Below are 27,282 nucleotides of genomic sequence, written 5' to 3' on the forward strand. Positions count from 1 at the left end.
AAGCACAGAGCCTTAACCACTGGACCACCAGGGAAGTGCTTGCAGTTTTATTCTTATATAAATATCCCTTTGAACTGGTTTTAATATCTGACTGGTTCTCTTACTAATTGTAAGTTGAATAAAATCTTTGATATGCATATTTTGCATTTACATGCCATGATCTTACCTTAGAAAGAAAAACCTCTTGAAATTCACATAACAAAATTAACCATTTCAAAGTGATTCTGTAGAAAATAGTACATTCACAAGGTTGTACAATCATCACATGAATCTAGTTCTATAACATTTTTATCACCCCAAACTAAAACCCCTTATCCATTAAATAGTAACTTCATTCCCTCCTTCCCCCTGGCAAAGCACCAGTTTGCTCTTCTTTTGGCTTCACCAGTTCTGGGTATTTCATGTAATGGAATCATACCATATATGATCTTTCCTATCTGACTTTTCACTTGGCACATTTCAAAGTTCATCCTCACCATAGCAGATATCGGCACTCCTAACATGGTTCTTTTCTAGCATTTACTCTAAGTATGGTCAGGGAGCGGTTCTCAAAGTGTAGTGCATGGGTCAGCAGCATCTGCATAACCTGAGAACTTGTTAGAAATTAAAATTCACTGGAACTGTAAGATTAAATGTCACAGAAATTCTGGGGGTGGGGCCAGCAATCCACGTTGGAACACGCCTTGTAGGTGATTTGCAGGTGTGCTAAGTGAGAAACCCCTTAGTCAAAATACAGTTAAGATACAGCCTGTCACCAACCTCAAATCAGGAAGAATCCAGGGGGAAAAGCCAACCAGTTGCAACGTACAAAATGTCTTCTCATCGCTTAAAAGCAGGATTAGAGAGGTAACGTGATTTTGAAAGAAAAAAGGTAATTATCTGTGGCTTTTTGTTATAAACAGTAAAAGAATTGAAAAAAGAAATGATCTTTTAAAGTATGAGTTTATTCTCCAGGTTTTCTTAAATACCACAAATTAGTGCTTTTATTGCAGCTGTATCCAGAAGCTGAAAACAATTTAAAATACGTCCTTTTATCATACATTTAGCACTTGTAAGAGACAGAATGGAACAGTATCAATTTTAGAGATGTTTGATTCAATAAAAAAGCATATGGAAATTGAAGATAATTACAGAAATGATTGAAAGCATAAATTATATAGAAATAAAAGGGTGAAAGGTGTTTCATTTAAAAAAGTCCCTGTTACCTCTCCTGCTGGTTAGTAACCTAACGAAAACAGTAAGGCAAGTATTCAAACCAAGTGGTTCTATCCTTTTCATGCATGCAACTTTAGGTCAGAAATTGGTGGGGGCAGGGTGGGGGGGGGGGGCAGGATTTTTAGGTTCTAAACATCCCAGATATTTTACTGCCTTAGGCTAATGGATCTTTTTAACACTAAGAAAGTGGTAGTAATTCTTGTTTGCTTGGACAGAAAAAACAAAAACATGGATGAGCAGTTAACCAAATCAAGTGGGATTTAGTCACTGGGGCACAGTTACAAGTGGCCCCAAATGAGAATACACAAAAAGCTTAGTCTGAGGGTGAGAATGTTAAAATGAAAAAAAAAAGGAGAGGAGCACTTGATCTTTATAGCAACATATTTGGCCAAATAGTCAAGGTTTGGCACATACGAGGGAATGAGTCCCTAGAAAGATGAAGTTAGTGAGAACATATTCAAATTAGTTCCAATTCAGTTTACAAATTAACAATACAAAATGATTTTATTTTCCATCCTTTCCATTCAAAAGAAAATTAAAAATTATATTCTTGGTGCTAATGTTTGTGAGCTTGCCGTATTTTTGGTTAGTTTTTAAAGATGTGTTGTGTGCTGTGCTTAGTCGCTCAGTCGCGTCCAACTCTGTCCATGGGATTCTCCAGGCAAGAATACTGGGGTGGGTTGCCATGCCCTCCTCCAGGGGATCTTTCCAACCCAGGTCTCCCACACTGCAGGCAGATTCTTTACCATCTAAGCTACTTGTGATAACAAATGTTATTAATGTGGCCAATACATTAAATTTCTAAAGAATAAAATACTACGTTATTATTCACAATGACTCAACAAAAATAATAAAGATTCTACAATTGTTCCCAGTCCTGGGATCATGAAATAGAATAATTTAGTGACCATTAAATGGAAAATGAATTATGAAAACTGTTGTTTCCAGAATGTCTTTCCCCTCCCCTCTTCACTTGTATTAAGAAAAAAAAAAGACCTTTTACTTTCTTCAGATACATTTTAAATAACCTAACCTTTCCCCCCCCCATTTTCTCTGAAATCAAATTTTAAAACTTCTAAAATTTGCTCATAGTAAGTGATCTCAGAAGTTTGACAATAAAGCTACTTTTAATAATTTTTTTTTAAGTGTCAAGACTATAGCATTTGCCAAGAGGGTGCCCTGAAGTCTCTTTTTTTGGGTCATTTTTAATGCATTTTAGCTTGTTACCTAGTGTGCATATAATGGAACTAAAGTTCCTATAAGGAGAGAATGAAATTGGAGCACTGATGAGGTAATTAGACATGGAAGTTCAAAGTTAGAAAAATGACTTTGTGTATTAAACTTAGTCAATACAGTTAGTTCAGCAACTGGCCAAGTCAGGGAAAGGGGAAATAAAACTACTGCGATTCAAACAGCTTGACTCAAAAAAAATAAAAAAAGAGTCTACAGCCTACCAGATAGCTCTGTACACAATCTAGAGACTTTCTGCCACAATACTAAAATACAGATTCTTCACAAATCACAATTTTATCCCAAATGTTCTTACAGGTTCTATGTTACTTTTAAATTCTACTAAATAATCGATAGCTTTACAACAAAATTTATTTTATTTAAAAAAAACACATTTAAATCACTATCCCACAAAATGTTTAGAAACACGGGTAACCATGGAAAGTAAACGTGCATATACTGCTTTTATTATAATAATTATGGTTGCTAGCTGAATGAAAACAAATAGTAGCTAAAAAGGTTTCAAATGACAGAAAAACATATTTAAGTTATGACAATTTTTTGAGTACTCAGATGATGAAATGTGTATTTCTGCACCAAATGCAAAGTTAACAATGAAATCAAGGTATTGAAAGGTCAAAAGGGGCCTCAAACATATTCACTATCTTTTAAATTTTAGACAAAAGAGCTGAGAATAGAAAAGAAAAAAAAAACCCAACATATACACCATAAAAGTCTTTTTCTTTTTTAATGACTTCCAATTTTAACTCTTTTCTAAAAGCACTAAGGGCATGGAGACCCTTATTGTAGATTATGTATCATCTCCTCTTTGGCTATGAGGTGTGTGGTTTTGTTAACTAGAGACATCAATGAGTTCAGTTTCTGAGACCAGTCATTTAATAAATTATTTGGATCCTTGGGTCTCTGGAAGTTGATAATTCCTGCCAACCTGTCTACTTTAGCAAAGATGGTCTTGTTGACTACTAGATTTGAGAGAAAAGCCTCTGACTCCTGTAAGAGAAAGACAAATTGGTTTAAGACATGATAATTTAGACAATAAAATTTAAGGAAAGTATTTTCTAATATCTTCATTCAAGAATATGCAGGGCTAAAATTCATTATTAATAGTTAGAAACTGATTTCCTGCAATAATGTACTTACCTTACTGAGAGTCTAGGGCTCAGTTTGAATCTCCCCACAAACTTAATACTGTGAGTACCGTTCAAGAGCCTTTGTCAACAGCAACTTGGTCTACCTTCTATAATGTTTCCCACCAAGAGCAGTATTATACAGCTTGTTTCCAGAAATACTGGTTAGAACATATGCTCTACCACTTGCTAACTAGGTAGCCAAGGACAAGGCACTTTACTTCTAAGGCCTCTGGTGCCCTTGTCCAGAAACGAGAAGAGTTAATGAACCAACCAAGGATCAAGCCCTCTAACCCAAACTATTCCAAGGTTCTTCGTTTGCAGTTAAACTGTCAGGATGCCTCCTGTTGACTATACACTTCGCCTAACTCCTATCTCTTTGGTGGTGTACATTTTACCAACGTGAAACCCAGACCCGAATACAGTATTCCCCTAACATGTCCTAGCACCCTTCCAGGGGAACTGCAGTCAAGTCTCCCTCATATGGTTTATTTCTACAGTTCACTTTTTGAACTTAGATGTATTTATTATAGAAATATATACTTTAACTTCAAATTAATCAGTGTAAAACTAACATATTTGAGTAAGGATGTTAACTAGTATAATATTCACGTAACTATAACTTGGTATTTAGGCTACTCTTTGGTGTTCAAGATAGCTTGGGGAAAGCTTCTATCACATAAACTTAAAATAAGGTAATAAGATGAGGTTGATTTGCTCACTCAATTTTTACAAGTCAATTGATTTTCAAAATGAATGGTTACACAAACAATGGTGTGTATTACTTACATCAACAGACAGATCCAGAAGCTGCGCCATCCTCTTCATTGTTATCCGTGTGTAATACTTGGCCATTATTCTAATATTCTGAGGAAAGAAGAAAGGTATGGAGGACACAGTTGTCAGTAAGGCCAAAAGCTCGTTTGTTTTCCTATCCAAGTAGCTTTAATTAAAACGTCAAGGCTCAGAGCTTTTATTTTGCTGCTGTCTGCCACTGGAATGAAACCAGCTCTAAATGTCAACAACAAAACTAAATATTTCAAGATTTTGGCTTCTGTGGTTATTTTTAAGTTATTCTGAGCACACTTGACAACTCTTTAAATACATATAGGCTTAGCTAAATTAGTTGTTAAAAGTTGTAACTGTACTAAAATATTTTTGCTAAATGTAAGAATCTAAAGTTTTTCTAACTATGATACAAATGTTTAAAAGGCTAAAATTTAAAAAAAAAAAGCTAAAATTTTAAAAAGATCATCTCAAAATACTATCATCATACTACATAAAGATAACCTGAATTAAATTTCCCAATTTTCACTGGAAGTGGTGCTAAAATTAGAGGTGCCCTTTGGTTATTCTTAATGTTAACCTTACTAACAAAGCAGCTGCACTCACAAGGAAAAATGGGGTTCTGGGGAGAAAAATGAGCTCATCTTTGAAGCAGCCACACCTCCTCCCATCACTAATCAGGGTCGATGGTAACACCAACCTCTCAGGAAAAATAAGATCACTCAAGACTCCCTGCTTTTCCTTCATCCTTTCATTATGACCAAATTCGATTGTCTGTCTGCTTTAAAATCGTTAATTCCATTCCATCCACTCAGTTCAAGCCAACAAAGCCCCTCTTACTTAGCTAGTCTTCTTATCTCCAGTCTTTTCTCTTTCCAAATTCACTCTTCACACTTATTCCCAGAGGATTCTCTATAAAATACATGCTGGTCATTATCCTCTCAGCTTTTACTATTGGGTGTACAAACTTTGTTATGACCAACACCTTTTCCATATCTCCAAAGTCCTTTCTCACTGAGCCCTTTCCTTGGAGATCGCCAAGTTCCCCGGCTGGTCTGCTGCCTCTGTGACCCACCTCAGACTATCCCAATCTGCCTACTGAACCTACATACCCTTCTCACAAATCTAACCTCACACATCAATTCCTATAAGTCCAGCTTGACCATTCTACCTGGTGGAACCAATCAACTCTCTCCTTATGCTCCCCTCTCATCCATGTATACTTGTACCATAATACATAATTTATAAATGCCTCTTCCACTGTGATGTATTTTTAAACATTTGAAAGGTAGGGACCATGTCTTATTCTCCCATGTGTCCCAGTGTAGCACAGAGAAGGCTCACATTTGTTCTGTGAATGAAGGTTTACGTAATTCAATTTGTAGTGACACCCAAGAATACCAGAGGTCGGGTTTAAAACATGTTACCTGTTTCCAAAACTACCAAGTCAGTACTAGTGAGAAACCACCCCCATCCATCCCTCACATTCTTAAGAAATTCCTTCTGGTTTATATACTATAAAAGTTTGTATTCTTGAGGGGTCCTCTCAAAATGCAGCATGGTAACACTAGTGATCTTTTCTGAAAAGCTAAAAAGAGGTGGGGAAAAAATGACAAGGGGTAAGATAAATTCTGATGTGCTTGGGAAATAAGACAATAAACATCTGAACAACAAACTTAACATCACTACCACACTAGGCATAGGGGAAAAAAAAATCCTGAAGAATTAAAGATATAACATCTAAAAGAAACATTTGAGAAATATAAGTTTAAGCTCAAATTTGCCAAAGTTTGCTTCTAAATTGTCATTTCCAACATGCCAGATCCTTACATGTTCAACAACTCTGTTTTTCAAGTCTTTCCACCTTTTTTCACCTTCCTCTGTATGACCAAAAACGTCAGTTGCAGGACTCTCCAAAGAACCTTTTCTTAATTCCATTCCATAGTCTTCAACAAGTGTGGACCAGCGCATCAACTCCATTGTGGTAAAAAGCTTTAAAAGATCCCTGTAAATTACACAAAACTTACTATTCCAAAACTGTAAAGATTGCATTTCATCTAATAGCAAATTTTAAACTATCAAAGATGATTTTTAGAAAGCTTTGTTTGTAGAACAAGACACGAGGTGACTATTATTTATTTTACTAACTTTGCTACCATTTTTTCCACAGTAATTCTGAACAGTGCCTTCTCCTACTTATCATTCTGTTCTCTCCTGTATTATGTTTGCCAGTCACTGGACTAACTGACTGTAAACTTACTAATGGAACAGCTAAAAGATGAAGAGCATAAAGCCCATGTCTGCTTTATATAACAGATTTTCAGAAGCATGTACTTCTGAAAATCACAAAGCCCCAAACATTTACTAATGATAAAACTGACTGAATAGTTAATTAAACAAGATCTGCTCAAGTGAGCTTGAAATAAAACTACTTCTTGATAAGTGGCTTAGAATGGAGTATGTTATAATCTCATTATGTTAATTTCTAATGCAGTCCTAACAACAACAAAAAAACCCACTTTATTTTCTGTTTATTCTCTAATATGATCTATCAGCAATCAATTAAGAAGCATACATTTAGGTTAACCAGTCTTTCAAAATGGTACTTCCACTAAGACATACTATACTAATTATAAAAGTACTTACTTGTATTTAGGGATTTCTTCTAACTTCTTGTCACCGCTTATTCGGTGAACCAAGTCTGACTGTTCATTGTCAAAAGGAGCCAAGATAACATAAAGGACAACACTTTTCAGGGCCTAAAAAAGTCGCACAATGCAGCAGAATATAGGCAAGATTAGAAACAAAATGAAAACTCTGGCAGAAAGTGAAAATTCATGGAATAACTATATATTCATCTTTAATAGTGTATTCAAAAATCTTAGGGGAAAAATCTTATCAGATTGATCTTTTCATAGGGCTTTTTGGTAATATTTACCTTTCATAAAACTATTATAAAACAAATACACACTGTAAAAGCAGTGCCAAGGGGAAGATTCATAGCATTACAGGCCTACCTCAAGAAACAAGAAAAAAGTCAAATAAATAACCTAACTCTACACCTAAAGCAATTAAAGAAGGAAGAAATGAAGAACCCCAGGGTTAGTAGAAGGAAAGAAATCTTAAAAATTAGGGCAGAAATAAATGCAAAAGAAACTAAAGAGACCATAGCAAAAATCAACAAAGCTAAAAGCTGGTTTTTTGAAAAAATAAACAAAATTGACAAACCATTAGCAAGACTCATTAAGAAACAAAGGGAGAAGAACCAAATTAACAAAATTAGAAATGAAAATGGAGAGATCACAACAGACAACACTGAAATACAAAGGATCATAAGAGACTACTACCAGCAGCTCTATGCCAATAAAATGGACAACTTGGAAGAAATGGACAAATTCTTAGAAAAGTATAACTTTCCAAAACTGAACCAGAAAGAAATAGAAGATTTTTTTAACAGACCCATCACAAGCAAGGAAATCAAAAGTGTAATCAGAAATCTTCCAGCAAACAAAAGCCCAGGACCAGATGGCTTCACAGCTGAATTCTACCAAAAACTTAGAGAAAAGCTAACACCTATCTTACTCAAACTCTTCCAGAAAATTGCAGAAGAAGGTAAACTTCCAAACTCATTCTATGAGGCCACCATCACCCTAATTCCAAAACCAGACAAAGATGCCACAAAAAAAGAAAACTACAGGCCAATATCACTGATAAACATAGATGCAAAAATCCTTAACAAAATTCTAGCAAACAGAATCCAACAACATATTAAAAAAATCATACACCATGACCAAGTGGGCTTTATCCCAGGAATGCAAGGCTTCTTAAATATCCACAAATCAATAAATGTAATATACCACATTAACAAATTGAAAGATAAAAACCATATGATTATCTCAATAGATGCAGAGAAAGCCTGTGACAAAATTCAACACCCATATATGATTAAAACTCTCCAGAAAGCAGGAATAGAAGGAACATACCTCAACATAATAAAAGCTATATATGACAAACCCACAGCAAGCATTACCCTCAATGGTGAAAAACTGAAAGCATTTCCCCTGAAATCAGGAACAAGACAAGGTGCCCACTCTCACCACTACTATTCAACATAGTTTTTGGAAGTTTTGGCCACAGCAATCAGAGCAGAAAAGAAGTAAAAGGAATCCAGATAGAAAAGAAGAAGTGAAACTCTCGCTGTTGCAGATGACATGATCCTCTACATAGAAAACCCTAAAGACTCTACCAGAAATTACTAGAGCTAATCAACGAATATAGTAAAGTTGGTAGGATATAAATTAACAACACAGAAATCCCTTGCATTTCCTATACACTAACAATGAGAGAAACAAAGAGAAATTAAGGAAACAATACCATTCACCATTGCAACAAAAAGAATAAAATACTTAGGAGTATATCTACCTAAAGAAACAAAGACCTATACATAGAAAACTATAAAACACTGATGAAAGAAATCAAAGAGGACACAAACAGAACAGAAAAATGGAGAAACATACCGTGTTCATGGATTGGAAGAATCAATATTGTCAAAATGGCTATTCTACCCAAAGCAATCTATAGATTCAATGCAATCCCTATCAAGCTACCAACGGTATTTTTCACAGAACTAGACCAAAGAATTTCACAATTTGTATGGAAATACAAAAAACCTCGAATAGCCAAAGTAATCTTGAGAAAGAAGAATGGAACTGGAGGAATCAACCTGCCTGACTTCAGACTCTACTACAAAGCCACAGTCATCAAGACAGTATGGTACTGGCACAAAGACAGAAATATAGATCAATGGAACAGAATAGAAAGCCCAGAGATAAATCCACGAACTTATGGACACCTTATCTTTGACAAAGGAGGCAAGGATATACAATGGAAAAAAGACAACCTCTTTAACAAGTGGTGATGGGAAAACTGGTCAACCACTTGTAAAAGAATGAAACTAGAACACTTTCTAACACCATACACAAAAATAAACTCAAAATGGATTAAAGATCTAAATGTAAGAACGGAAACTATAAAACTCCTAGAGGAGAACATAGGCAAAACACTCTCTGACATGAATCACAGCAGGATCCTCTATGACCCACCTCCCAGAATATTGGAAATAAAAGCAGAACTAAACAAATGGGACCTAATGAAACTTAAAAGCTTTTGCAATACAAAGGAAACAATAAGTAAGGTGAAAAGACAGCCCTCAGATTGGGAGAAAATAATAGCAAATGAAGCAACAAAGGATTAATCTCAAAAATATACAAGCAACTCCTGCAGCTCAATTCCAGAAAAATAAATGATCCAATCAAAAAATGGGCCAAAGAACTAAACAGACATTTCTCCAAAGAAGACATACAGATGGCTAACAAACACATGAAAAGATGCTCAACATCACTCATTATCAGAGAAATGCAAATCAAAACCACAATGAGGTACCATTACACGCCAGTCAGGATGGCTGCTATCCAAAAGTCTACAAGCAATAAATGCTGGAGAGGGTGTGGAGAAAAGGGAACCCTCTTACACTGTTGGTGGGAATGCAAACTAGTACAGCCGCTATGGAGAACAGTGTGGAGATTTCTTAAAAACTGGAAATAGAACTGCCGTATGACCCAGCAATTACCACTTTCTGGGCATACACACCAAGGAAACCAGATCTGAAAGAGACACGTGCACCCCAATGTTCATCGCAGCACTGTTTATAATAGCCAGGACATGGAAGCAACCTAGATGCCCATCAGCAGATGAATGGATAAGGAAGCTGTGGTACATATACACCATGGAATATTACTCAGCCATTAAAAAGAATTCATTTGAATCAGTTCTAATGAGATGGATGAAACTGGAGCCCATTATACAGAGTGAAGGAAGCCAGAAAGATAAAGAACATTACAGCATACTAACACATATATATGGAATTTAGAAAGATGGTAACAAGAACCCTATATGCAAAACAGAAAAAGAGACACAGATGTACAGAACAGACTTTTGAACTCTGTGGGAGAAGGCGAGGGTGGGATGTTTTGAGAGAACAGCATCGAAACATGTATATTATCTATAGTGAAACAGATTACCAGCCCAGGTTGGATGCATGAGACACGTGCTCGGGCCTGGTGCACTGGGAAGACCCAGAGGAGTCGGGTGGAGAGGGAGGTGGGAGGGGGGCTCGGGATGGGGAATACATGTAACTCCATGGCTGATTCATGTCAATGTATGACAAAACCCACTACAATACTGTAAAGTAATTAGCCTCCAACTAATAAAAATAAATGAAAAAAAAAAAAACAACACAAATACAGTGAATCTTTACTAATGTGAATTACTACCTGGGTTGCTTTTTTTCTTTCTTTTTTTAATTGAAGTACAGTGATCTAGTTAGTGTTCGGTTCAGGTATTCGAGAAGGAAATGGTAACCCACTCCAGTATTCTTGCCTGGAAAATCCAGGCAGAGGAGTCGAGCAGGATACAATGCATGGGGTCACAGAGTTGGACATAACTGAGCGCCTGAGCACAATTTCAGTTACAGAGCAGACTCAGTTACATATACATATATGTATTATATATATATTATTTTTCAGTTTCCTTTCCATTGTAGGTTATTATGAGATATTGAATATAGTTCCCTATGCTATATGATATATCCTTGTTTATCTATTTTATATATAGTGGTTGTATCTGTTAATCTCATACTCCTAAATTATCCCTCCCCCAAACATTTTTTAAAACAAATGTATAAAAGAAAAAGTCATAACAAGTTAGCAGTAAAAAGGTGGAATCCACATGTACACTATTCACAAGTTTTGCAAAATAATTTTCCAAAGTAATGCTGGATCTTTATCTGTGACCTCAGTTAGAAGGTAACTGCTATACATGTCTTAAATAGTAAGCCTACATTTCTTCAAAGGTCATAAATAGAGTATTGCCACAATTCATCTGAATCAATAATGTTAAAGTGAACTATCAACACAATGAACAGAAAGCAGCACCACACAACTGCATGTAATTACTGAAGTTAAATTATTTCAAAATAAATAAAAAATGCAAATTCTTCCTGATAAGTTTCAACATCAAGTTTAAGACTCTATCTTTAAAGAAAAAAAAGAATATATTCTTACCTGTTGCCACTTTTCACTTTCTGCCTGTATACAGGGTGTATCATAGATTGCTCTGTAGTGCTTACAAATAGACAAATAAGATCCTTCATGTTGATCCAGTTGAATCATTAAGTTATAGTATTTCAACTTTAATTTCTGTAAAATATTGACAAAATGGGGTTTATGGGTTTCTTCCCCAAACATTTTCAAAGTAAACTTAAAGTAAGAGATAGGCTTACCTCTGTATTTTCTTCCTGGAAAAATTTGGTGTTAATTTTTTTGCTGATGATTTGTGTACGAATGTAATCCTTCACTGCTAGGCAGAGCCGCATTTGCTCCAAAATAAACTCCACTCGCTCTTTCTTTTCCATTGACCCATAGGTTTCCACCTACCAGAGTAAATCCCCAAGTAAGTTTATAATGTTTAGTAATAGTTTACAATTGCAACAAAGTTAGATAGACATTAAAAATTCACACTTGATAAATAAGAAACTTCATGCATATTGGGAGAATGCTGATGGTGATATAAAAAGCTAGTTTCCTTCAGGAAATTACAATTTTAAAAAAATTATTATATGGTAAAATGGATGTTTTCCTCTTGGTGTAAAGTTCTATAAATTTTAATACATGTACAGATTTCTGCAGTCACCATTACAGTCAAAACCTAGAAAACTTCTGTCACCTGAATAACTGATGTGCCCCCTTCAGTCACACACTGCCCCTACTCAACCCCTGACAACCAATGATCTGTCCTCCAACACTACAGAGTTGTCCTTTCAGGAATGTCAAAGATGCAGCCTTTTGAGACTATCTTTGTTTATTCAGCATAATGCTTTAAATAAGATTCATTCAAGCTGTTGTGTAAATCAAACAGTTCATTCCTTTCTATGACTAAGTAGTATTCCACTGCACAGATGAACCCCAGTTTTACCTGTTCCCCTGCTGAAAAACATCTGGGCTGATTCCATCTTTTGCCTATCATAAATAAAGCTACTCTGAACATTAGTGAAAGAGTTTTCTGAACATAAGTTTTTCTTTCTCTTGGGTACCCAAGGATGGGTTTGCTAGGTTATACAATAAACATAAGTTTAACTTTATAAGGAACCTCCACCCTGTTTTCCAGAGAGACTGCACCATTTTTCAATCCTATCAGCAATCTTTGAGTTCCAACTGCTTTGCATCGCCACCAGCTCTTGGTACTGTCAGTTTTTAAAAAATTTTAGCTATTCTAATAGACCCTGACGCTGGGAAAGATTGAAGGTGGGAGGAGAAGGGGACGACAAAGGATGGGATGGTTGGATGGCATCACCGACTCAATGGACATGAGTTTGAGTAAACTCAGGGAGTTGGTGATGGACAGGGAGGCCTGGCGTGCTGCAGTCCATGGGGTTGCAAAGAGTCGCACACAACTCTGCAACTGAACTGAACTGAATAGGCATGTAGTGGTATCTTATCATTGTTTTAATTTGCATTTTTCTAATGGCTAATGAAGAAATGACAATTCTAAATATGAAAAAGATGTCAGTTGTAAGCTAACTATATAATAGTTGAAACTATTACATAAAAAAGAGGCATCAGTCTTTTTAAAATTCAGATAACAAGTCTGATGTGACCCCTTATGGATGCAGAAGTAGATATACACTATTCAAGAGAATCAATTATATCAAGTACTATGAAAAAGTTCCTAATATAATATCTAGCACACATACACTATAAATGATTTATGAAATCTAGAATGACACTTTTACAAAGTAGACTGAAGTAAGGCTATTGTTATTATTATAATTTGGTCTAAAAATTTTTCATTTCATTGCTTCTCCTTTGTAAATTTTAAAAATAGTTATTCAACATTTACTGTGCTAAGCACTCTACATACACTAATTCTCCTTTGCAATTTCTTAAGGAAAATAAACACACACACACACAGTGAACCATTAATGTTTCATTTATACATCTTCACTCACTCTCTCTGTGTGTCAATTACTTTGAAGCAAATCTCAGACAAGACATTACAAATAAATATTTCAATATGGTATCTCTAAAAGATAAACCTTAGGGAGGGGGGGTCGGGATGGGGAACATATGTAAATCCATGGCTGATTCATGTCAATGTATGGCAAAAGCCACTACAATATTGTAAAGTAATTAGCCTCCAACTAATAAAAATAAATGAAAAAATAAATAAATAAAAGATAAACCTTAAAAAAAATTCTTACATAAAAATTCTTTGTATCATTAAATTTATAGTCACTCTACAATAGTCTCATTTTTTAATCAACTAAGAATCCAAATAAGGCTCATACTTTATAATCTGTAGATATGTTTCTTATGTCTCTTTTTTCCTTGCAATTAACTCATTGAAGAAATCAAGTCAATCATCCTATAGTTCCCTAGAGTCTGAAGTTTGTGGAATGTGTTCCTGTGGTTAACTGGCTCCTCTATCCCTGGTATACCTTTAAAACTGGTAGTTAAACCTTTGTATATTAATTTTTTGGGCACGAATACTTCACAAGGGATGCTGAATCATGAGGCATATAATTCTCCTGCTTGGAAAATAGAGTTTGAAGACAAAACTATGGGGAGAATAAAAAGATCAGTTGTTGCCAAGGGTGAGGGAAAGGAAGGGATAAATAGGCAGAGCCAGAGGATTTTCCCGAGCAGTGAAACTATTCTGTATACTATCGATACGATGGTGGAGACATGTCATTATGTCTGTCAAATCTATAGAGTGTACAACACCAAGAGTAAATCCTAATGTAAAACTAGGCACTCTGGGTGATAATGATCTATCAACGCAGGGTCAATGACTCTAACTAAGGTACCACTCTGATTTAGGATGCTGATAGTAGCAGAGGTTGTGTGTGGTGTGAGGCAGTGGATACATGGGGAATCTCTGAATTTCCCACTCAGTTTTGCTGTGAACCTAAAACTGCTTTAAAAAATAAAGTCTTTTAATTGAAAAGAAAAAGGTGTGTTGTGGGGGGGTGGGCAACTTTAAGTCAAACAGAATTAGTGTGAATTCAAAACTCAACCACTTCTGGACAGTGACTATAGTTACTTAACTCCTTTGACTCAGTAGCCTAGAAACTGACCACCAATCAGATATTCATTAAAAATGAGGCCAATGATTAACAATAAATTCCTAAGGCACAGATAGATGTACATGAATTACTGATTTAAGTTCGAAAGAGAATTAAAATGTTCAAATAATAGCATAAAGTTAAGACTAATTTGTCGATCTTACTTTTCTTCAAAACTTTTTAAACAGTTACTCACTCTTAATCTTGGTGGTTCAGAAAAAAGCAATAAGGTGCCCAAAAAAGCAATTATAAGGAAATACTGCTGATTGAATGGAAAATTTTACATACCCTAAAATGCAGCTCCTTACCTGTAACTCTTGTAAAATGGAGGCTGCCTCTTTGACATCACCATTTTGCTCTTTTATTGTGGCTAATGTTTTTGTAAGCCGAGCACGCTCAATTTCAACATAAATCTAAAAATACAAGAAATTCATATTATCCAAATTCCTACAGAAACATGTTAAAATTGAAAAGGCAGAACTGAGCTATCATCAAACAAGGTATTTCTCTTGCAGCTGTCATGCACTTATCTTCCTCATACAAACATTTTACACTCACATAATTTTAAAGAAGACATCTCTATAAAACATTATCCATATTTTGCAGCTTTCATTTGAGAACATAAGTAGGAAATCACTGTGCTTAACAAATAACAGGGCCAAACAGCAAAGACAGTGCCACAGAATGGCACAGCCACAGAAAGCACCTTTAAAAGAATTGATTATTTGAAAAATAACACTCTGCAAAGAGCAAAGGCAGTCCAGTAACTGTAATTCAACCAATACTCTCATTCTGATTTCTGTTTAAATGCAAGGCTACTTTCTCTAAAAATATCTGACCTTGTACACTGTTAAAAGTTACTAGCATTTTTCATAGCTATATGAAATGTTTGGTTTATAATTTCCAACAAGTGAAGATTAAAAATATAACTATAGCCTAACAGAGTCTAGGGCACTAATTTTCATGCTTGTGCTTGTTGACTTGCTTAGCCTTTTCTCTGCAACAAGCCCTTTCCCCACTCACTCCCAAAACCTTATCTCAAATGGTAACAAAATGCTTAGAGTTTCCTAAATGTGTTAAGCATTTCTCACTTGCTATCTCTGCATATAACTTCCCCTATATCTAAAATGCCCTCCTCCCTACATCCTGGCCCAGCAGAACTTGTATTCATTCTTTTTTGGATGCCATTCACAGTGTGTGGGATGATCTTAGTTCCCCGACAAGGGACTGAACCTGTGCCCCCTGCAGTGGAAGCATGGAGTCTTAACCACTGGATGCCACGGAAGTCCCAGAATTAGTATTCATTCTTAAAAAGCCAGGTGAGCCACCATCAACTCTTTGAGGCTTTCCTGAGGTCCTCAGCCGGTCAATCGTCACCTCTGTGCTGCAGGAACACCCTGCTACTGTCATGCCCAGCACAGTAACTGTTTCTATGACTGACTTCTTTTGACATTAAAAATAGTGTCCTGCCCATTTTGGACCTCACACAATACAGTCAGGTGATCAATAAATATTTAATGAACTCAACTGTCAGAGAGGTAATAAGTTAGATATAAAACTAAGTTTTTGTCTTCAAACCACAAAAATCTACCTAGAAAGAAATGTATCTACCACAGTCACCATTTCCTACTTGCCCTTTTTAGAGAAACACAGACTAGGCTGGGGAGGTGGGGGGAAGGCATCAAAAAAATACAAATACATTTTGAAAAGAGTGAAATTTTGAAAACTAATCTCACACTGCAACACTCTAGGAAACCTCAGCTATACCAAACAAAGATTTCTCAAGCAGATCTAGGTGACATGAAGAAATAACCTTATGTTTAATATTAGCAAATGAAAAACTGGGGTAAGATGACTAATTTCTAGAAAAATCTGGATATACTAAGACTGTCACTATTTATATTCACTGGCATATGGGAAGACACTGGATGTACAAAGATATGGGTTAAATTATGGTAATGACATTTGGTATATTTCATCTCAAAAATACATACATATGTACTTAAATAAAATGTTTAAATACATAAGTATCTCTGATTACAGGTAAGAGTACTTATCTCACTGTGAGTTATACTAATAGAAAACTCACCTTTCCTTCTGTAACCATTCGTAGAGTATCAATTAATCGAAGTTTGATGGGAAGGTCTGTGATTTCTTCAACGTAAGTACAGCACTGTTGAACCATTTTTGCAACAGCCTAAAATAATAAAATTCATTCACAAGTTAAATTCATTCCTCACACAGGAAAAGGAAATATTTTATTTATGGAAGTGCTGTAGTCAAATTCGGTCTCCCAAGAAACTATATACTGAAATGCCTATATACAAAAACAAAAAACAAAAAAACCTCCCTTAGCTAAGAATACTGAATACTCAGTAACAAATCAATAAAGGATAGGAAAACCTCAGTCGCAAAGACTTTAGCCCCCTTTACAACAGCTGATCACACAAAAGGACAGGTGAGAGAGGCATGTCTGGCAATGTCTACCAGAAGGCTAGCTAGTTAGTTTTCTTGCAGCCAAGAAGAAAAGTATGGAAGAAGTGGCAACAGACTAAAGGTGTGGGAAAGAGAAAAGCACAATTTAACAGTAGCCGTGATAGCAACAAAGCCATGAAAAAGTCCGTGGCGGAAGCAGAAGATAAAACGACAGTTCCATCACCTGGATGGAGAGAAGGAGCCACAGCCAGCCATGCTCACCCCAATAAAGTGTGACACTGAGAAGCGTAGCATCTCCTGCCCACAGTTCCCAGGCAGGCAACAAAGCCGGCTGGACTGGACTGTCTGCAGCTCTGACCATCCACGATCTAGGTCAGGGGTCAGCTAACCTCTTCTGTATATTTTTATAAATATTTACACAGTAAGTATTTAGACTTTGTGGGCCAAAGGGTCTCTGTAGCAACAATTCTGCTCTGTCTTGCCACAGATACATGACAGATGGGTGTGGCTCTGGCCCCCAAAACTTATTTACAAAGGTGGCATGGAGAATTTGGTCCTTGGTCCATAGTTTGCCAACCCCTAATCTAGATTCTAAATGGCACAGCATAGTCATTGATAATAATAATCAGGACTCTTGTCACCAGGAAAATGTTGTTATATTCAGCATATTTAAAGATAGCAGAAAAGGAAACAAAGTATCTTGCCTCAAAAGTAACATAAACATTAACTGTCTAAATAAAAGACATGATTAAGTAAATTATAATTAATCAACTTGATGGATTATAACACAGCCATTTAAAATAACAACTATGAAGGTGCTACAAAGAACTAGAAGAAAGCTGCATCAACACTCTCAAAGCAATTTTGTAAAAATATGCAACTACATAAAGACTAGAAGAAAAAAAAATAAAAGCAGTTGTCATGAGAACAAGGACAGAATTTTTTAAAACTCTCTTAAATGTTGTAATGTTGACTTAACATCGTTAGATTTAAAACAGATTCGTAGAAAGGTTTTCTTTTTCTGAAAGTCCTTATTCAAATTTGAATGTATTTGTTTTCGATAAATCATGAACTCACTTGTTTTAACTGACTCCGTCTTTTTGACAAAAGCATAATATTTTCATTAAGTAAATCCCATTCTTTAGCCTCATAGCACATCTTCACTATTGCGACCAAGATACGGGATGTGGACACCATATCAGAAGCCTGTGAGAATGAAAATACACTGAAAGTTAATGGAACAGTGTCAAGTGAAATTAATGGCAACTGAGGTTTTCATTACAATCTACTCACAGTTCGGGTCTGTTTTTCCAAAGAGAGAAGGGTTTCAATGACTTCTTGAAGTCTTCCTTCCTAAAACAAGAGGTAAATGAACAATAAAAACACCACCACCAACACAAAGCCAAATAATTTAGTCTAACATGAGGCGTTTCTGAAACAGTAAAGACAAAATTTAAACAGTAAAGTCTATCTTAGAGCAGAGAGACCACCTGCACAACTGTGTGTCCTTTTCTCACTTTCATGATACAGCCTGCTTCTCTAGAGGATTCCGGAAGTCAGTGGTTCCCAACCTGGGGCCCACAAGCTATTTTTAACATTTCTAAATGCCTAGGAGAAATGGAATCTAGCAAACCAATGATTTAACACCCAAGAAAAACATCAAGTCTTTGTTTTGGATTCTAATTCATCACATCAGAGTGGTAACACCTGTTTATCTTGTTCTGAACAGAGACTCTTAACTGGCAGCCACCTGTGCCTTAAATTCATCAAAAATATTTTAAAACATGGAGCTCTGAGAAGTAAAAAGGATATTTGGTGGTAAAAAGATAGGAAACCCTGGTTTAAGTTTTCAGTGACTTTAGAAGTAAAGTAACGAAGCCCACCAGAGATTCCCCATGCGTGCTATACCCAGTCTTGGGCCAACAGCAACCTCCACCTCACATGTAAAAACAAAACACTCTCCCTGGGGCAGACAAGAAGAAACGAGAATAACAAAATTCAAGTAACATAAACCTAGATAAAAATACACGAGGACTAAAATAAGCCATCATATTAGGAAACACACATTTTGATAAAAACAAAACCAACCCACAGCACAAAGACTGGATTTATTTACGGTAATGGTATTAATGACACTGAATAAACTAGAAGTAATGAGGAGGGCTTCATTTGTAACTGCTTTTCTAACCGTGAAGGGAATTTATTTTTATGTTAAGGACACTCATAGATGACACGTGAGTCCTGGCCCGTTTTCCTTTTATTGGCTGTGACACTCACAGACGACACGTGAGTCCTGGCCCGTTTCCCTTTCACGGGCTGTGCCGGGCCTTGGCTGCTGCGCAGGCTCTCCCCTCGTGGCGGCAGGCTTCTCCCCGCCCTGGCTTCTGTCTTGGCCACGGGCTCTACAGTGCCCGAACTTCAGTAGCTGTGGCACGTGGTTCCCAGGCTCTAAAGCACAGGCTCAAGGCGTGTGGTCCACTGGCTTAGTTGCTCTGCGGAATGTGGGATCTTCCTGGATCAGGGATGGAAACCACATCTCCTGCATTGGCAGATTTACCTCTAAGCCACCAGGGAAGCCGGAGTACTACTCTTTTACTGATGAAAGAAACTAAACAACTTCTGAATTAAGGGCACAAATAATGTTTAAACTTTTCAAAATATTGTTTCCATATTTTCCATATGAATTTTCCATGCAGCACACAAAATGTACTGTATAGCCACTGTATGAATTTATTAATTCAATCTGAAAACGGGAACACCAGTTCTGAAAGCTGCTTAGGCTCATGTACATTTATTGTACACAATAAATGCTGGCTAAATGCTTCTGTCCATCAGAGCAGAAGAACAAAGAACAGGGCTATAAATTCTTCAAAGCTAAAGGCTAATAAATCATAAAAATCAAAGAATCTAAACCTGTGTTGTTCAAGGGTCAACTGTAGTTTCCACAGGGAAATGGTTACTATCCGGCAACAAAACAGTGCAAGAATAGCTAAAATGCAAAATACTGTTTACTAATGGTACCCTCTTGTCGCTTTTGTAATTACTATTAGTCACATGACTGTGATCCACAGAATATAATTGACTATATGTGGTATTTTAATTCAGAAATACGGGTTTTAAAGAACTATACCATATATAGGAAGGAATCACACACCACTCCAGGGCTGGGGTCTACCGGTATCAATGAAACATGAAATGTCACTGTCCCCTTCTCAGAAGGGCACTCTTGGAGAGTGCGCTCTAGTCAGTAGTCACTCAGCACCCTCTTTAACACTCCAGCCCACTGACTTTCCGGTCTGCAATGACTCTGTGGACAAAGACCAGCACCTACCTGAACTAAAGGATACTGGCCCTAGATAATTAAGATAACATATCAAAAGAATGATTTCAATAAGCTCAGATTCCTGCATCTTCCCCTACAGAGAAGAACTCTAAAATCATTAACTTGAGCTGTCTGTTTTTTGTGATTAGCAATAATCATCTGATGTTCGACTACATGTTTGATTTTCTTTTTTTCCCCAGCCAAAACTCCTATACATTCTGGCTCCTCCCTTATCTTTTTGGAACAGGCTCTCAGAGATATCTGAGTGGCTGCTTTCCTGGGCGACAGTCCTCAGTAATGCCCCAAATTAAAGACATAATTCTCAACTGAAAGGTTGTGCATTTTTTTCAGCTGATAACCCCAAAGTCTTTTCCATCTTAATGCTCACCGTCTTTCTAACTTCACTAGAATGTGCTCAGTAGGAGCAGGGGCTCTGTCTATACTGTTCACCACTTGACTCAGTGCTCTGCACCTGCCCACACTTGCAGTGGTGTTTCTGTAGGTATGCCGGTGCATCCCTTCACACCTTGTACCACAGTTATTAGTAAGCATGTCTCCAAAGTGTTCTTAAGTCCCTTTAGGGCTAGACCTTATCTGGGTTCGATTCCTGGGTTGGGAAGATCCCCTGGGGAAGGAAATCGCAACCCACTCCAGTATTCTTGCCTGGAGAATTCCATGGACAGAGGAGCCTGGTGGGCTATACTCTATGGGGGCTGAAAAGAGTCAGACACAACAAAGTGGCTAACACCTGTCTGATTGGGGCTTCCCAGGTGGCTCAGTGGTAAAGAATTTGCCTGCCAATGCAGGAAACACGGGAAACTCACGTTCAATCCCTGGGTCGGGAAAATCCCCTGGAGAAGCAAATGGCAACCCACTCCAGTCTGGAAAATCCCATGGACAGAGGAGCCTGGCAGGCTACAGTCCCAGGGGTCTTAAAGAGTTGGACACATATACCCTTGTTTGATGGTATCCCTTGCACCAACTTGCACATAGCATGTGTCGAATGAACTGACGTTGACGTGAACTATTCATTTGATCTTGGCTTACAATTCCTGATTCTTACTGTTACAGTAAGTAGAATGTGACAAATTATATAGCTGACAATTCAGTGCTGAGGGACACTATCATCAATTTCATTAAATGCAACTCCCAATTCTCAAACCATCCCACTTTTCACCCAATCTTCCATGTTCAATCCTATGGTTAAACATCTTCCTCCTTCTTTTCCTGTCTATTCACACGTCATCCTTGCAATCCTACCTCCTAGATGCTGCCTTTCAACTCCGAAGAACAAGATGGTTTAGAGCTACCAAAACCAACTTGTTAGAACATGTGACTCTTATGAATCCTTTTCCTTATTAAAATAATCCTTGTCAGTGAGGTAAATGACTAAGGAGTTTGTTCAATATCAATACATGTTGGGGATCTGTATGTTCCATACGTTTGTGTCCTTTAACTCCTAAATGACCCGATCTTTTAATGACTCCTTAAACAACCTAAATAAGAAAAGGCTAATAAAATGTTAACCACAAATAACTTAAGTGTAATGCCAATCCAATACTTTTAAATGACCTATCTCGAAGGGGTCTTTTGTCCAAGTCATTGACAATCAAGTAAACTGTTTCACATTTCACCTCCTCTTTATTTTTAGTATTAACCATGAGAAGAAGTTGCAGGTGACCAAAAGAAATGAAAAGACATTAGGTGGAGGGAGAAACAAAGGATATATTTGATTTAAGAATGCAAATAATCCCTAAATCTCGTCTTGAAGTCACTCAGTCGTGTCCGACTCTTTGCGACCCATGGACTGTAGCCTATCAAGCTCCTCCGTCCCTGGGATTCTCCAGGCAAGAAGACTGGAGTGGGTTGCCATTTAATAACCATGTGTCAAATACATGGTAATCCAAAAGCAGCAGTGGGGGCGGGGTAGGAGGGGAACTTTCTGCATGTCAGAACTGTTAACCACTATATCTCTATAGTTCAGAAAAGGCCCTCCCAGACTAATTTTTAAGTCCTGAATGCAAAAGTGACACATCAACGATTATCACAAACTAATGTCACTTTTATTATCTCACCAATCTGATACAGGGTCCTCAAACACCAATCACAGAAGCAGTAGAATGTAATTTTTAAAACAGGCTCTGCAGGGACTTCCCTGGCAGTCCAGTGGTTAAGATTCCATGCTTCCACTGCAGGGGACGGGGGTTCAATCCAGGGGAACTAAGATCCTGAGTGGCCAAAACAAAAACAAACAAAAAACCCGGGCAGGCTCTGCAGCCAGTCTGCTTGAGTTGAAATTCCAGATCTACCACTGTCTTACTTCAGGCAAGACACTTACCTCTCTGACCCTCAATTTTCTCTTCAATGATATGAGCGTAATAACAGTTCCTACCGCAGAGGGTCAGTGTAAGGATTAAAGCAATACCTATGAAGATATGCCTGGAACCTACATACCATATGTATGTTCGAATGTATGTATGTTACCATCACCATGACAGCTAACATTATTAGTTACTGTTGTTACTTGCTAGGTGAGTGTTAGGACACAGAAAGAGAACTGTACTAGGTCATAACTGTAAGAGATACAAAAGGCCTAGATTTGGTAATTTTACCACCTGGGTTTAGACTCCAGTTGGACTTTTGAAGGCTTTTGCTATATGTGGTTTTCGCACCTGATACATTCTTATTCTCTACACACATAATTTTTTATCTTAAATTGTCTTTCATATTTATAAAATGTCTTAAACACAGAAGTGATAAAGTCTCTTAAAGAAGCCATGGGACATAGCAAAAAGAACACTTGTTAACTGTTGCCAGGAGACCTCTCTAGACCATGGATAACCGCTGAATCTACCCGAATCTTAGTTTTCCCAGAAGTGAAGATAACAAAATTTCCTTCAGTTGTTTTTTTTAAGTCTTTATTGAATGTGTTACAATACTGCTTATGTTGTTTATGTCCTGGTTTCTTGGCCATAGGGCATATGTGATCTTAGCTCCCCGACCAGGGATCAAACCTGCACCCTCTGCATTGGAAGGTGAAATGTTAACCACTGGACCAGCAGGGAAGTCCCCCTTCAGCTTTACTGATGGGTTCAAAACAAAAAACAAAAGAATGTATGCTAGGGCTTCCCTGATGGCTCTGTGGTCAAGAATCCACCTGCCAATGCAGCAGACATGGCTTCGATCCCTGATCTGGGAAGATCCCACATGCCGCAGAGCAGCTAAGCCGATGGGCCGATTCTCTGTGCTCTAGAGCCCGGGAGCTGCAACCACTGAAGCCCATGGGCTCTAGAGCCCATGCTGGGCAACAAGAGAGCCACCGCAATGAGAAGTCGGCACACTGCAGCTAGAGAGTAGCCGCTGCTCTATGTAACTGAAAGAAAAACCCGCACAGCAACGAAGACCCAGCACAGCAAAAAAAATATATAAATAAGCAAAACTATATTAAAGAATGTATGCTAAAATAGTCCATGCATTCCAATGCAGAAATGCAACGCTTTAAGTATTTTTTCATGATTAGCAGAATGCTTAGAAAATAATATAAAATGATGACTAAAAAGCAAAACAGAGAAACATACTCTAAAAAAAACTAAGACAACTATCTAATCCAAAAGTTGAAAACTGTGGTGTATTAAAAAAAACCCTACCCTCCATGCCCCAGCCCTCTTCCCCTACCCCACCTCCCCACAAAGAAAATTCATATCTACACCTTGTTGTGTTCAACAGGCACAGTGGCTTAAAAGAAAAACCAAAATGGCTCTAATTTTGTAAGTTTAACATGTCCCAATATTCCCTGCTTCAAACATTTCCATCATCTACTTGATACCTTAAAAAAATCAGCTGGCATTTGAATTTGCAAATCTATTCAACTATCTTGAACATAACCACAATGTTGTAAATAAATGCCATACACTGACCATTAGAACAACTGTAGCAGCAACATTATTATTCTTTTCTTACTGGCCTGTAAGTGATTTGAGAGCAAGCGTTTTATCCACTCATCTTTATACTCTCCACAATGTCTAGCACTGACTGGGTCTTGCACACAGTAGGCTATCAGAAGAGACTGGTAAGGGGAAGGTTTCCTTTCACCCTCGTCTCAGTTCTAGGAATAGCTGCACTCCTTTAGAACAGTTAGCTTCTTCTTTATGGACATTACCAATCTATTAATTCCAAAAAGGTGGTTCCGGGGCTGACTCTGGACTGAACATGTGTTTTGTCTGATCTACGTGGTATTGCCTCAAACAGTGCTTCAAAACAGTTTAGTGTCCAGTTTCTAAATATAGAGGCAATTCATACAAAAACCCATATTCCTGGTCACTCCCACAAATAAGAAGAGCTGACAAGGCCTGGCCTTCATTCTCCATTGGCAAAGCTGAACCTAAGGTGCAGAGTTCCTGTCCCCTTTCCCGGAGCAGGTGCTCAGAAGTCCAGCTTTTCACTACACTTTGCTCACTGGGCAGGACAGCTCAGTGGGAGCAGAAACTCCAGAGTCAGTGTGCCTGGGTCTGTATCCTGGATCCATCATTTTACTATTGGTATGACTTTGGAGCGTGTGACTTAACTTCCCCTAGACTGTTTTCCTGTCTGTGAAATACTAATGATAATAATGTGGACCTCACAGGGCTATGGTGAGGATCAAATGAGTTAATACGTGTAAACAAACACTTAGAAGAGTGGCTGGCACTGCAGAAAGCACTCAATAAATGTCAGCGATTATCTGCCCGGCTCTGGAGGTGTCTTGAGTTTTCCAACCTCTATGTAACTGGTGATGTTTCTTTACACTAGCAGCTAGAAAGCTCAAAGATGAATTTATGGTTCCCTTCCGCTTAGGGTACTGAACCTAAGAAATACAGGCCTATCAACTTCATCATCTTTTTCTATCCCTGACTTTTCTAAAGCCCCACCACATTCTTTTTTTGAGAATAAGGGAAGCATTAAAAGGGTTCTTTCTAAAAACTAACGGTGAAGTATTATTTGACACTCCTCCTGCCCCTGAATTTATTCTGTTTTAATGTACTTAGATAGAAAGCTCCATAATAGACAAAAACAACTCTATTAGTGAATGCATCCCAGATGAACTGCGATAAATGATTGTGGCTAGATTGATCAAAGAATTTAAGGAGGCCTGAGCATAATCCTTAACAACCTCCTATAATGGAACTGATGTAACAACCATCCAAACCCTAGTCAGGCAAACCTAGGTTTAAATCCCTGGTTCTACCTATTACTAACTGTAACCATCGACGACAACTCTGAGTCTTGGTTTCTTTACACACATACACAAAGTTGCCTGACACACAACAGTGGGGACATGATAAATGCTTGAAGTAAAATTTCTATTTCATGGGAGATAAGCAGTTGGGCTAAACTACAGTTCAAGACCTCCGCTAATCATGTTATTCTGTACTTTTGTGCCTATTTGTCTTTACTCGCAAAGTACCCGCTCCTAGGATGACTCCTCCCCATTCCAATATTACTCATTCTTCAAGACCTAATACAAACGTCAGCTTCTCTGAAAAAGCCTTCTTTAAATCACCAGTAAGAGCGAACAATTTCCTTCTGTTTTTCAGTAACACTCACTAGCATGCGCGACTCGTCTAATTCGTTGTATACACGAACTCCTTAAGGACAGGGGTCTTGTATTAATCCCCTTCGTACTATCACTTTCCCGTCCCTTCTCCTGGCCAAAGACCAAGCACATCGTCACGATCCGTCCGCAACTTAACAAGAGAAACTGATTCGGCAAGAGCAACAGAACGAAACTCTTTGATCTACGTGAATGCTGAAGCCGCCTTAAACCCTGAAGAACTACTAAAGAAAACTTGAAACGGCATCCACGAAAAGGCAAAAAAAAAAAAAAAAAATACTACTGGAGCCCCAACTTCTACGGGAATGAAGTGACCATCTGTCCTGGGGAGGGTCTGGGAAGCTGGAAGTACTACGGTACTCCGGCTGCGGGGTCTCCCTGGTCGGGTAGACCTGGGATGTCCTGCTTATGCAGGCCTAACTCGGGCCGGACAGACAACAGCGGGATGCGCGCTCCAGCCCGGAGGCCCCCTGAGGCCTAAGCAAGCTTGGCGCCGTGACTCAGCCCCTGGCGCCCGCCAACAACCAGCCGGCCTCCCCTCACCTTGGCCAGTTTCTCGCACTCGGGCAGTCGCTGATCCACCGTGGCGCTGTAGTCCACCTCCATCTTGACGATGCGCCCATCAGCCCGCTCCGAGCCGCCGTCCGCCATGGTCCCCGCCAGAGCGTCCCTTGATGTCCCCCTGCTTCGGCCACCACTCGTCACCCACACCGGAAGCCGCCGGCGCACCCGCTCAGGCAGTGAGTCGGCAGCCCGCGCGAAGGACCCCGCGAGGCCCCCTGCACTGGCCGCCAGTCAGGCACCGCCGCGGACAGCCCCGGGGGGCGGAGCGGGGGACGGGGCTCGAGCGTGCCCGCACGCGCGCACACACACGCACACCCCACACCACCCGCCCCTCCGTCTGATTTTGCCTTTGGTGACAGACTTTTCATCTACAGTTCGTGGTGAGAAAAGCTAGTATAACCGAATAGACTATGATACATATTCTTGCACTTGAAATATTACGGTTTCTCACAGCCATGGGCAAGTCACTTAACGTTTTCTTGGATCTCGGTTTTCTCCTGTCTTACAGGAGCAAGATGAAATAAATCCTGAAGAAAAAAATTCTCAGGTTTCATCTGGTTGAAAATCTTGGTGACTTAATCAATCTGTGGGATCTCTTAAAGCTCATAAGAGAAGGTATGGGAGTGACTCGGTAGTATAATCGGTAAATATTATGTTGTTAAGAAGAATCTTTAGAAAGACGATTTGCTCTCCCTTTCCTACTTCTGAGCATCAAATGAGATCTCGTTTATATACACGAGTCGATTTCCAATTCTTAAGGAGCATACTAGTTATTATCCACACCATCTGGATCCCTTTAAAAAAAAAAAAA

At 38.2% G+C, this 27,282-nt stretch overlaps 1 protein-coding gene across 1 annotated transcript; it reads right to left on the reverse strand.

The window, feature by feature from the left end:
* Positions 1–923: 923 nt before the first annotated feature.
* On the reverse strand, positions 924–26,649 carry PSMD12 (proteasome 26S subunit, non-ATPase 12). The gene is made up of 11 exons (XM_043464264.1): positions 26,451–26,649; positions 18,289–18,348; positions 18,073–18,201; positions 16,649–16,756; positions 14,868–14,972; positions 11,719–11,868; positions 11,501–11,635; positions 7,026–7,138; positions 6,210–6,384; positions 4,383–4,460; positions 924–3,456 (listed from the first exon to the last, which is right to left on the reverse strand). Exons 1-11 carry the CDS (start codon positions 26,556–26,558, stop codon positions 3,247–3,249), a joined length of 1,371 nt encoding a protein of 456 aa, XP_043320199.1. The 5' UTR covers positions 26,559–26,649; the 3' UTR covers positions 924–3,246.
* Positions 26,650–27,282: the final 633 nt, after the last annotated feature.

Source organism: Cervus canadensis, chromosome 1 (assembly GCF_019320065.1).
Source record: "Cervus canadensis isolate Bull #8, Minnesota chromosome 1, ASM1932006v1, whole genome shotgun sequence".
Lineage (NCBI taxonomy): Eukaryota > Metazoa > Chordata > Mammalia > Artiodactyla > Cervidae > Cervus > Cervus canadensis.